Source organism: Schistosoma haematobium, chromosome 4 (assembly GCF_000699445.3).
Source record: "Schistosoma haematobium chromosome 4, whole genome shotgun sequence".
Lineage (NCBI taxonomy): Eukaryota > Metazoa > Platyhelminthes > Trematoda > Strigeidida > Schistosomatidae > Schistosoma > Schistosoma haematobium.
Genome location: NC_067199.1, coordinates 41,423,669 through 41,437,125, shown reverse-complemented (window position 1 = coordinate 41,437,125; position 13,457 = coordinate 41,423,669). Strand labels below are relative to the sequence as shown.

Genomic DNA, 13,457 nt, shown 5'->3' with positions numbered 1-13,457 from the left:
TTTCGGTGGTATGCTCGTATAATCGAAACTAATAAAGAAGAGACATAGGAACCCATCGGAAACAAACGTATCTATCCTCAATACTGTTAATAACTCATTCAATACAGCCGCAAAGAGACACACAGTCAAGTAAGTCACAAACCATATCCATACACCAGTGAAGTTACCGACCGTTGCATAAAATTCAGTCCCTGTTAGTGATAAGGAACAATGAGTAGGCGTTAGGAAATATATGGCAACAAAATGGCTAACATAAGGTCATAATGCGAGGACAGAAAAGTGAGATGAAACTGCTCGATATTATGTATTGTACCAGTGTCGGGGATTAGATCGTGGACACAACATGCGATGGCGGCGTTGCTTATCAAGTAGCATTAGTCTTCACGATACTATGGCAATCAGTAAGTCTCGGCCACCCTATTTTTTACACCTCACTAACACTAGTTCCCTGCCTGTGATGGGTGTAAACGTTAGGAATCTAGAGGATCCAAATGAAGCTCTTTAGGGATGTTATAGCTCTACCAAGACTTATCCAGCAAAATCAAATGTACAAACATGATCAACCTGGTCACAAACAAGGGGCTTCAGAAGGACGAGAATACTTCTCGCCCATGCTACAGTGGGGGACTACGAGATCATGAGTGAACACTTTGAAAACAACCCATGGTCACAATAGTGGTGGAAGCTGAGAGTAGATGACCACTCGGAGTTAGTGAGAGAGTCTATCTAAAAGCTATCCCACTCTGTGTCAGTGAAGCAAAAACGCCTCTGAACCACAACTGATATAACGCGCGTTCATCTACAGGATAATTCCTCATTTTCCTCTAGAGAGATATAAGCCTACTAGATCAAGTACAGAGATCAGCAATCAAACAGGTTTAAATTAATTGTGACTTTCATAGCATCATTCTTAATTATTATTGCATTTATGTTTATACTAATATCAGGTTTCACACTGTATATTATTACATAAATCTACATGGTATTTATTCGAGTGCATTAAAGGATTTTTATTTTATTTTTCTAAATTGTTGGTTTCCTTCTGAGGTTGATATTCATTACGCAATTATTATTTTTATCATGGATGAAATTTTTCACTAGGTGTTCACTTCTTTTCTCTTTTCTTTCCCTCTAAATAAATATTCTTAAGATTACGAAGTTTGTAATTAAGACAATAACTTGTGCTACACTTAAATTAACTTCTCAGACCCGTTTTATCTTCACTATGCATATATGACTCATACATATTGATATTTCATTATCCTTTTCACTGAGTTGGGACTTTCATCGCATCACTCCAAATTATGACTGCACAAACATTTATTCTAGCGTCATATCTTACTACAATAATAAGTTGTTTTTTCTTAATTATTTTCTGTTACTAATTTGACGATATATACATAGTCGTTTGTTCTTGTTTTATGTTCATAAATACGCCAATTAAACTGTTTGCGTACTTCACGTCTCCTTTATTTCTATTCCCTTATTTTATCCATTTCCTTCTTTAAACTCAATTCAATATTCTTCTCAATTACACAGACCCTATTTATTATAATTAATATTCTACTATTATTACTCTAATTTTTTTAAATATGGCAAGTATTATGCTAACATTGTTGAAAATTGTGTATTATTGCATTTTCTGAAGAAACCCAAAATGGTTTCTTCACAACACTTATGTACCCATAAGATGTTTGTGTATAATAATAATATAGCTGAAACACTAATCTTATAAGGACAAATCCCAGCTCCTGGGATTATTCTCGTCGAGCTTTAGGAGAATAGGTGATTTGATAACGAAATACAAAATATTGAATGCGCCAAGCCACCTCAACACGAGCATATTATCAAGACATCATTGCCACGCTCCTCGAGGCAACCCTCGGAAAATTGCACGTGGAAGAGAGAACACCCAGGTCCGTTCTCACTTTTTCTCATTGAGAGTTGCTCATATTTGGGATGCTCTGCCGACTGAACCGACTAAAGCCTCCTCAGTGAAAGGCCCCAATTGGAGACATGACGAACAAATATTCACCCTTGGATTACCATCTCCCTCTTGAATCAGCTGTGCCTGATGTATGTCTCGTAAATTTTATCATCATCACATAATATCAACTAATTTCTACCTTGCTTATTATCATCTCCGTTTTCCCTCTTGCTTTCACACTTCATTCTCCTCATACTGTCTGGACCACAAGTTAATGAAATTATTCGTTTAGTAAGTTCTTGTGACAATCGTCTCCCCCTAACATTTGAGTTCTCACTTCATTATTTCTATAATTGCTACCAACCAACCTTCATCTTGGTATTCTGATGGTTGACAGTTGCAAAAAGAAGCGAGTAAAGAGAGTAAAGTAATCAACTGGTTTATACAATCTCGTCAAAAAGACGATAAAAATTTTATTGGACATTTAACTATTAAGGGAAACAACCCACGGTCATATATCGCCGGGTTTTGTAAAATGGAACACCTTGTTACTTTCTGCTGCAGTCCGATATTTACGACATCATGTTTGAAGGATTGGGAGAAGTTCGGCAGGAAGAATTTGTGAGTGATTTTAGAGAAACCACAAAATTAGTAGTTTGATTCGGTGCTAGTTCTGTCGCGCTGTAAAAACAGATTGATACTGTTATTTTCAGTTTGTAAGGGGTATTTAAAATGCTGATTTTACTTTGACAATACCATCCTTGATTTTTGTTTTCGATTGACGTTCATTTACGGTTGCTTATGTGCGACTCGCCCATTCGTGGTTAGTAGCCGCGATAAGTTTGACGTTAAACCTCATCGTAAGCGCGTATATTCGCGCCTTCATTTCTTGGAATGCCTGCTATGTGGTCTATTCACTTTTCGTTTACATTACATATTGTGTTTGGAATGTGTGGAATTTTAAGTGCGTCATATAAAAGTCAATAAGAATGAAAATTCGTGGTTTTTGTCGTAAGAAAGTGACAAGCAACTAGGTTCTCTTAGATCCCTTGTAAGCTTTAAACCTCAGGATAGTCTTGTATTGTTCCTATCCTGTTAAACCAGCCTTAATGTAATACAGCGGCCTAAAATAGTGTAAAAATAAGCTAACAGACTTTAATAGCTTTTGTTTAATCGAGGCACAATTCATCCAAATGTAGTCTGAACACGATAGCAGTTGACTTTTGTGTCGATTGATAGTGGTCCACTATAAAAAGAAAGGAGATCATGGCAACTGCGAGAACAGCAGAAGAGTAACACCACTATCAGTCTGAAGCTAAGTTTTGTACTTTGAAGGTTAACCGATTGTAAGAAAATTGTTTTAGTTCAAAGCGTACATTCATGCACTTGAATGATGCTTTTTATTTGTAAACCATTTTGATTGCTGGAAGCGTAATCAGAGGCTAACTTTATTCGCAAGTACAACTACTTCGTAGTAACAGTCACCTAAATGTTTCCGAAGCTGCGATTAGGTCTCGAAAACCTTTGAATTTATAATGTTAATATTCTTCATGCGTAGCTTAAAATTTATCAATTTATTCTAATTACGTATGATTCGTTTCGCCAATCTGTTTTTGGGAAACTCCTTAAGGTTATATTTCAAACTAATGTTTCAAGATTCAGCTGCTTAAATCAAGTCTGTTTTCCGTTACAGTCTAACAAAGTGCAAGGAAGGTGGAATGGCTGGATCTGTCAAATTGTTCACGGATTTGGTATTGAAGTTGATAAATGGAGAAGGGAAAATTGATATACTTGCCAAATTAGTTCCTGAGTTATTTAAAGTATGTTTGACGTAATTTACTGGAACTCATTACTTTTTTACTAGATATTTGGTGGTAATGGATCCTTTGAATCCGACCTGTTAGATTCCCTTTGGTTAATTGGTCAGTATATACGTATTTTAAAAATATCTGCAAATTCCAAACTTCCCATTTAGACTCGTCAATTGCTGATATTAAATCAGAATCTGTTCGAGATCGTTTCTATCGGTTAATAGAAATTCTGAAGAATCATGTGAATCCTGCTTTGATTATGGAGAGATTTTGTGAAGAGACCTTGGAAAACCTGTCATTCATTCAATCGAAACAACAGTTCCAAACGCGTTATGTTCGCACTAAAACGCGTTTATTTTTCAAACAACAAAAATTTAATTTGCTACGTGAAGAAAATGAAGGCTATGCCAAGCTGATCACAGAATTATGTCAAATAAAGTCAACTGCGTCGATGGAGGCCGCAATGGTTCAGATTCGATCATTAATTGGTTATTTTGATTTGGATCCAAATCGTGTCCTGGACCTGATATTAGATGTTTGTGAGTTCCGTGGTGATATGTACGAGGAATTTGTTCAGTTGATACGACTTTACAACCCTGATAGAATAGATATGACTAATATATTGGGACACAAATATCATTTTACACAAGTATTTTAAGTCTAATTCTTTCAATTATCCATTTCCTCCAGGAACCCGGTGTCAATACACCAGAGTCATTGTACAAAGTTTCAGCATTTTTAATTTGGAAAAAGTTAATTGACTTGGATGTATTATACGGACACGTAAGTTATTCAGTCATTTAAAAAAGGGAAATGGGAAAATTTTGCAAACTACATATTTTTTGTAGTACAGTTTTCGATGTATTTGATGATCGATGGTCTTTATATCGTAACTTGTTTCGGTTAGTTGGCGAAACATTTGGTTCTCATCTAGAAGAATCCATTTCTTATTCGTCAAGTGTAGTTTAATTACCACTCACTACATAGTGATAGCTGGTGTGGAGTGTTGTAGATCCTGTTTTATTGGTTGTTATGAGTTCGCTGTTTGTTTCATTACTCAGACACTCATCCAATAGGGTGTCATATACTGGAATTCGACATTATACGTCATACACAGTGTTTAGCGGTCTTATATTGGTGTGGTTCACAGCTTATGTAGGGATAAATTTGGTTGCTTATTCGGATTGTTATTTATTAAACAATTAACCAAGTTACATGGTCATGGACTGATTCCCATGCAGCAAATGAATTTCACTGTATACGTGATAACGTTAGACGAGTGATTATCGTGTCACATATATTCCGCAGATCATCATGTAGCCGTTCACAATAGGTCTTGAATGGTTGAATGTTTTTCATCAACTAGCTCATTAGATATCTGTTGCGAACATATTCTACAGAGGTTTTTAATATTTTGACTACATACATTAATATAATTGTTGAGATTATATTTCTACTGGAACCCGTGTAATGGCCTACAAATGCCCTTTTACGGCCGAGAGTGAGGAGAGTCCGCTCACCCCCTCGAAATGCTTTCACATGACCACGCGTATACAACCACTCCCAGGGAAGTCCTACTCACTGCCTTATCGCGGCGAGGAGTGTTGTTTACGAAATTGAGAGGACGAAAAGCGAATATCCAGAGCTTTAACCGAGTTGATGGATATGGACCACATAAATCATTCGATTTGTGTGAGGACTGCGACACTGCTCGGGTGTCCAAACCGAAGCAGGTGGCTTTCTTAGGGAGCCACAACCGGAGCATTCGGCCTAAAGGTTTGATCCACACGGCAGTGGAGCAACGTCGGAAGATGCAGTCCCATGGTAGCCAGTGACCAACTATTGGTTCATACGCCATTTGTTCCCTCAGGATACTGGGGCTCATGTGCACCATTGGTTTGGAATCAGGGTTTTCCAACTCCCTTAGGAGGACTCTCCATGTCCATCAACTCGGTTAAAGCTCTGAATATTCGCTTTTCGTCCTCTCAATTTCGTAAACAACACTCCTCGCCGCGATAAGGCAGTGAGTAGGACTTCCCTGGGAGTGGTTGTATACGCGTGGTCATGTGAAAGCATTTCGAGGGGGTGAGCGGACTCTCCTCACTCTCGGCCGTAACAAGGCATTTGGGGGCCATGTTCCTAGGTGAGATTGGTAATAGGATTGTCTACAGAACGTGTATTGAGAGTAGATTTTATAAAGCTTTAAAAGTAATGTAAAAAATTACAGAATCAGTATTTAGGATTATAAGCAATCCTTCTGTATTCCATGTGTAATCCTGCAGGCTTAATTTCCTATATCCCCGAAATCTATAGAAATATAGATTTGATAATTACTGAAAAATCAGATTATTATGTACCAATCTACATCGTAATTTAACCTAAGATTTGGGATTGACGTAATTCAGTGGTATGTAACCTTTTCGCCTGAATACTCATTAGTGCATTTCAGGGTTGTCGCCACCAATCTCTTCGCGTTATCAGAAGAATTTCATTCGATAGTAGTGTATTCTTATTAGCTCTAACTCAAGCACGATATCCTATGACCTGAATGTTACAATCAAGTATTTGCTAGTGAAATTGACTTCTACTGATAGTTATTTCAGTTAACGTTGTGTGGTGTTTGGTTTACGTTACTACAAGCTAAAACTTTTGTCTTTTTACTTAAATTGCTTGAACTTACTAAATACTGTTGACGTTTTTACAAAAGTGTACTTTCACTTCAGAATAGACTTCATGTCATGGTACTGCTTTACGCCCAGGAAGTAAGAGATGTGACTATCAAAGTGTTTGTATATTGACTAGACTTAGAGTTTCATCTTTGGTGTATTAAAAAATTGTAAACATACATGCATCCTAAAAATTTCGAGAAAACGTCAGACGATAGGTGTGGACTTTGTCTCGTTTGTTATGACCGTTTTTCTTTTCATTTGGAAGCGTTAAATCACGGCTTAAATGGAAGTAGTCTTCCGGCGTAGTAGTGTCATTAGGATCAGTTGGTATGGATTATTTTTACATGTAAAGAATATTGTTAATTTGTCATTATTATCCATTTCAGTGGTTCATGTGCCATTAAATTTTTTTCTTGTTTGATAAGCGCATAAAGAAATAATGACCCAGGTTTTGAGAATGGTATTAACAGTGAAAAGATAATACTGAGAGCATATTTAGTGGATGAAGTGGTTGTGTTTTCGCTGGACTTAATGGTTGTCGTTAAGCCAGATATCCGTCAAGTGACATACTACTCGTGAATTGTAGTTGTTGCAGTGAGAAATATATCGAAGTTATACCAAACTAAGCACAGGGCTAGATCACTATTAGTTTGACCTATCAGGTTTATGGGTGGGGGAAAAATAAAAAAAGGATGAACAAATTAAATTAACCGCTTCTGTTTTTACTTAGTGTGTAGTATTATGAAAACAATTCAAAAATGCATCCTTTATTCATGTCACCTTTTGATTATTAAAAACTGAAACGAGGGCTTAGTGGTTAACACTTTCGATTTCCAGTCAACAAGTTTCTTCTCAAATTGATAGAAAGAGTATAAAAACAGATATAAATATATAATATCAATTCTCACAAATTTTATTCTTTTTTTATCAGCAATTATAGGGTAATTAAAATGCACCGTTGTGAAAGTGCCGTTAGTAAATATATAGTGAGAATATTCCTCCTTTATAATTAATATTTTAAGTCGGTTACCTATTGGGTTGATTTTTTAGGTTCAGACCATTTACTATACACTGTAAATATCATCTAACATCACTATGCTTGTTGATTTATGTATGAGTTGGTTTACTCTGTATATCACCTGTCGATACCGGTTTTGGTTTTATGTTTAATTGGGAATGTGCAGTGTTTAAGAGTAGAATAAATCTACTGTTGCTTGACTTCTAATAGCTTTTCAGTTGACATCAATTCTTGCTCAAAATTACTTTTAGGACGAACTTACTGTTACATATTACAGATTATAGAGAAATAAACTGACTGTAATTTATCGTCCTTTATTAAAAACGATATAAATTCTTGTGATACACTACATAGCATAAGTGTTGCTATCTGATTCTACTTTTTGGGTAATTGTTATTAATAATTTACTAGTGAACATTCATTATAAGTACAAAACATTTCCTGATTAACATGCGTATGCAAGGAAATAACGTTTGTGTACATGATAATCTAAAGTAGAAATGTGTGTTTTCACTTGTGATCACATTTTGTATGCTCAACAATTGAACATGGAAATAACATTTGAAGCATAACATCAATAGTAAAAGAGATTATATGGAAAAAATGTTAGCGAAATTATATTTCACTAGGATAAAGATGGTTGTGATGTCTGCTACTTATTTTGACATATAAGTAGCATGTAGCATTAGTGACTTAAAGATTACCGTTGTTAACTTTTAATTAGTAGGTTGTAAGTGTGAATCCCGCTCAAATATGATCTGATTAGGACAGGTTTAATTAGTTTAAATATATCCTTAGATAGAAATCCCGACTGGAGGCCTTATAAACAAACTAAGTTTTTATAGGCTTGAAAAAGAAGTATGTAAATGTTTTATTAAATTGCTCCACAAATGAATGCCTGATTTACACACTTTATTGGATTGTGCTTTAATAGATTAATGGTTTTCGTATTCCACTGCCCGCTATCAGTAAAAACAACTTCAAATAAAGTTCATCAGTTTAAATAAGTGGGCTGGTGATAATAGGAAACAAAACGTTATGTAATTCAAAAACTATATGTTGCTCAAATTGGAGTACATTACTTGAGATAAGTAACCGTCGTTGAACTCAATATTTTTTAAGGATAAATGTTCTAACCAATATCTCTAATTGCTATAATAATACATCAATATAATTCATCACATGACCTTCAGGTTATTTCCAAAAAAACTGGTTGTAAAATAAATTGTCTGTATTCTCCATCTTCCTGTTCCTCCTTCCTAAGTGTATATCGTTATTGAATTGTAAACCAATTGTTTAGAACAGTATTCATGTCTACATATACAATGTACATTTGTTGCCTACTTTAGCATGAATGGATGACAAATGGTTTGAAAAAAGCACTGTTGTTTGTTTTTTCACTAAAATTAGGTTTTCAATATCAACTCCTGTAAGCTTCATTATCAGTATTGCTTAAGGTAAAGTGTATTAAAAAAATGGAATTAGACGTTTGCCTATACTAATCCGAATAAGCGTAAATTGTATTTTTATATACTGGAACTCATTGAAAATATGTCAGTGGATCAATCAATTAATTTTTGAACGTGGATATGTCTTGTTTCGAGTTTACGAGGTATATTCGTAACCTAATTTTAAAGACCTTACCTAACTAAATTTCAAAATCTATAAGGATTGAGCAGATCGAAGTTAAATTTATCATTCTTTGATTTAATTCATCCCTTTTTAACTACATATCCCATTTTTGCCTTATTATTGAAATTATCTCAAATAATTTACATTCTATTTCGATAATTTCCTCTGCCGCTTTGTTAATGTGAAGTAGAGCGATTCAGAAAAGTAGATAATTATGCCGTTTTCTATGCGTGTGAATGATAGGACTTGTCCTAACTAGGAAACTTCCTAATCTTAAAGTAGATTTATTGATTGTTCGATGATACACAGTTTGAAATAAGAAAAGCCTCTCTCGGAAAGTCACTATGCTATATTAGTTGGTACGTTACAACGTAGAACCCTGTACGTATTCACATCGGTCCAAAATGACATACTCCATAAGCACAAAATCAAATTGTCAGACGAAATCCCAGAATCGTAAGGTTAGTAGCAGTATGAGTGGTGATAGAAAACACCAGGGACCAAAGATACGATTCTGGGAAATATAAATCAGAAGATCAGGAAATCAGAAGTTCAAAATTTGGACGAAAACACTACAAACGATTCTGAGCCATATCATTCAAAGTCTCTAACCACCGGTTATGATAGTCACGCGGACCACAACCAGGTAATCGAGATCTAGTAACATCGCTGAGTTTGATTGTCAATTACTTCAAGGATTGGTACCACACTTTGGTTTGACCACGACGAGCTTTCAGTACACTCCCACAGTAGACAATATCTCCCGTCGAGGGAGTCAGTGTTTGAGTATACGCAACACGTGTCTCAAACACCCCATTCGATGAAGATTTACTACCTTTTCAATCGATTTTCCATCTTTAACTAGTACCCTATTCCTATCCTTGGCATTGTTGACTCAGTGATCTCAAAATACACGAGTGACGCTTCAAAGATACCTTTGATCGAACACCAACAACCAACGGATATTCTCTATTCGTAATAATATAATATATATTTGCGAGGACAGGTACACCTAATCCTTATGTGCATGATCTATAAGTTACAACATTGGTTTGCTTACAGTAGGCTTCTCAAGTAGCGCTGTTAAATAAGTGAAATAAATAAAAGTAAAAGACAATACTTCAAGTCGAACTCCAAGGGGTTTTCTTGCTGTGACTTTTCTATGTCCGGTAAGACGCAGACAAATTCGTTCTGGAACAAGAGTGTGATCCGAGTCCAGACGTGTACTCCAGAATAAGCTATATTGCCCTATTGAGCCCCTACAACGATGGCTGACGGTACTGTTTTCTATTCGAGTTAATCGTTAGGTCAAATTCGGAGGTCATTATGTCTAGCAACCTTCCTTACGCTTAAAATCGATGCTTACAAGCGATAAGCTATTATCGTAGCATCATTGGAGTAGCTGAGTGTGGTTGTTTATGCACTGAGATGCAACATTGTCAGACTCACTTAACCTCTACTACTATACAATATCTGTGTATTTAACTTTCGGAAAGAAGGTCAAATGGTTTTCACAAAATTCTATCAATTTCCGAGTTGCCGACTGTGGTAGTATAAACAGATATAACGAGAAGACAACGGTGTGTTTCCATGAATGTTCTATGCTCATGAATCCTTATCGATATTGCGTTATTATGTGCTAGAAATGTACTTATATTGTGGTCACATGGTATCAATATGAACAGCAATATGAAAATCTGCGAAAGGAAATTAATTCATAATGAAAAGCATCTGCCGGTCCATCATGAACATCTGATTGGATGGGGTCCTTCAGATAATGGAATTTAGTGACAATCGTGATGTAATTTCATTGCGCATTTTTCATAACAGTTAGGTAAACTCCGTTAACTGGAAGAAGTCTCTCCCAATTCTTTTTACTGAACTATATCTCTTACTGCCTAATATAATCATTCACTTATTTTTTGTTGTACTCCTTCCTTCCATTTCTTCACAATGTTATCTTTTTATTCGTGTTCCGCACAAAGTTTCGGTCAATAACTATTGAATTTTATATCGACTAAATAAATAAAAAGTCAGTTCTAAAACCAATCTGATTAATTTATTTCAATAGTTGCACTGTTCAAACGTGGGTGAACCGGAATTTCGAACAGATCACTATCATATATTCGCATCAAGTTCTTAATCTGAAAAATATATTTAACACCATTATCTTTATGTAGAAACCACTTTAAATCTAACCTTTTCGTTTTTGAATGTATGTTTATTTTCGTTGTTGTTATCTGTGCCTTTAGTTAACTCCATCCGATGCGGATATTCAGCAATCTCATAATCGTCAAATTAACTTGGCTAAATCTTATCGTCCACAACCGCCGGCAAGTTTATCTTATTCAGCAACTTCTGCGATCAATACCTCGTTGAATACTGCAATCAACTGTGATTTAATTCGTGTTGATGGTAATTTACGGATTTATTTTCTGTAAAATATCATTTTATGTTTAGGTCTATTGAGCCAGGATTCTCAACTTGGTGGTAGTGGTACTACTTCTGTTTCTGGGACATTGATGACGAACGATTGGACTGGTCCTAGGACGTCAGGAGCGCTAACTTCTCGCTCTGCAGAAGAGCTAATGCAATTGGAGGAGAATCCCGATGTAAATTTAAGTAAAACGAATTCACATGATGTTAGTGAAGTTGGTATGATAGATATAAGTATTGATCAAGATGGATTGGTGAGTGTTTTGGAATTCGTTTTTATTTTATTCGAGTGAATTTTTAAGTGTGTAAACACCTATCATCCTATCCGGCACTCCCTACATTAACTTTTTCAGTGTTTGTCAATAGAGACGGTTTCGTACGCTGAAACATATTTTTCCTTCCTTGACGTGGCTTTTTTGACGCTGATGTCGCCACATGTATTTTAATTATTTTGAACTTTTCTCAGACCCATGCGGTTGATTTTGGGCCTAAAAGCGTGTGGTAAAGTTATTAATATCGCTCAGCCACTTAAATCTAAGTAGGATAATTCAAGATTTCTATTAGTGATACAAAAATTTTAGATGTGTTCAAACCATGCTTTTTTGATAGTAGGTGTTCACGTAAAACGTGGAGTTAAATGAATGACGTATCAATGTTGCATTCAGCTAAAGTTGCTGCAAAATACCGTAAGTGACTGTTTGTGTCCTTAGGTGATCGATTTTCTAGTTTTGCAAGAAAAATGTCTGATAATATATCTCCCAATTGAAACCCCATGGCTACATTATCCGATTTTCTATAGTATTCATTTTCAATTCGTATGTGGGATATTCGCCGTGCGTCTAATAATTAGCTGTTTTATTGCAGATATGGGAATTAAAGTTTCTATGTACATTCCTGTTATTTCACTATAAATGAAATCCACTGTCTCAAGTAGGGGAATGTTGGTGAATAAAGACAATACATCTAATGATATCATGAAGTTATTCTTGACTGACAGATTTTTTATATTACTAACATATTCATAGGAATCTTTGACGCTATGCTTGACACTTTCTTTGTGTAATGGTTTGAAAATCTGCACTAACCCTTTTGTTATAATATGATAGGTTGTTTTTCATATTTAAAAGTTATCGGAGGGGTGAGCCTTTTTTGTATATTTGGCAAACCATATAGCCTTGGTCCTGTTGCTCTTGTAGGTCTCAACATTCCGAACACTTTAACCTGTTTCAATGAGTATTAGTTGTTTTTCAATCCTGTCTACCACATCATTCTTCACTACCAGCTTTTGAAATTTACTCTTATCATATAAAAGGGCCTTCATTCTGTTTAAATAGTTGTTTTTATCCATGAGTACTACGCCACAACCTTTGCCTCGTTTCGTGATTATTAAATTGTCATCAGCTTTTGTTATGCTTGAAGAGACTACGAGATCACCTAAAATCAGCCAACGAAATGAAGGATCAGCGAAACAACGACAAGTTTAACTTTTCCAATGCCGCCCAGCCCCGTTATCTATAAGGAGAAGACCTTGTTCAGGTAAGGGAAGGTTATTCCACAAGCACCCAGAACCACAAACAACCAAGCCCATAACTCAAGCGTATATGTACACAGCATAAAAATGTCCTTCGGAAACGTCATAAAATAGCATATTAAAAGAAGGAACGAACCAATGACATTTAGGGTCTTTTCAAATGGGAAAAACAATCTGAAGGTAAAAATGAGCGCTTTTGGACCGAAAACGAAAAATCCGAATTCCCAAAATAAAGTTACAAAAATAAGACGTTTATTAAGTGATTTCTGGGGATCTTGCATCCCTAACAGTTGTAAGTTTCTTTAAAGCTTCCTTATATTTTCTCGTCAATATCCCTCACAAATTATGTCGGTGATTTGGGTATCCATAGCAACTGTCCACTAGTGTTGATTTAAATATCAACATTATCTTTTCATGAAGTTACTGGTTCTGG

The 13,457-nt window shown here is 35.6% G+C and overlaps 1 protein-coding gene across 1 annotated transcript in view; it reads left to right on the top strand.

Annotated features, from left to right (window-relative positions):
- The first annotated feature begins 2,440 nt into the window (after positions 1-2,440).
- Positions 2,441-13,457, top strand: part of THOC2_1 (THO complex subunit 2) — a 61,703-nt gene continuing 50,686 nt past the window's right edge. Inside the window, exons 1-7 of the mRNA XM_051216442.1 lie at positions 2,441-2,548; positions 3,621-3,747; positions 3,792-3,849; positions 3,903-4,387; positions 4,429-4,521; positions 11,310-11,472; positions 11,518-11,747. Coding sequence (XP_051067032.1) covers positions 4,349-4,387; positions 4,429-4,521; positions 11,310-11,472; positions 11,518-11,747 — 525 coding nt within the window. The 5' untranslated portion in view covers positions 2,441-2,548; positions 3,621-3,747; positions 3,792-3,849; positions 3,903-4,348. The remainder of the gene's footprint in view (positions 2,549-3,620; positions 3,748-3,791; positions 3,850-3,902; positions 4,388-4,428; positions 4,522-11,309; positions 11,473-11,517; positions 11,748-13,457) is intronic.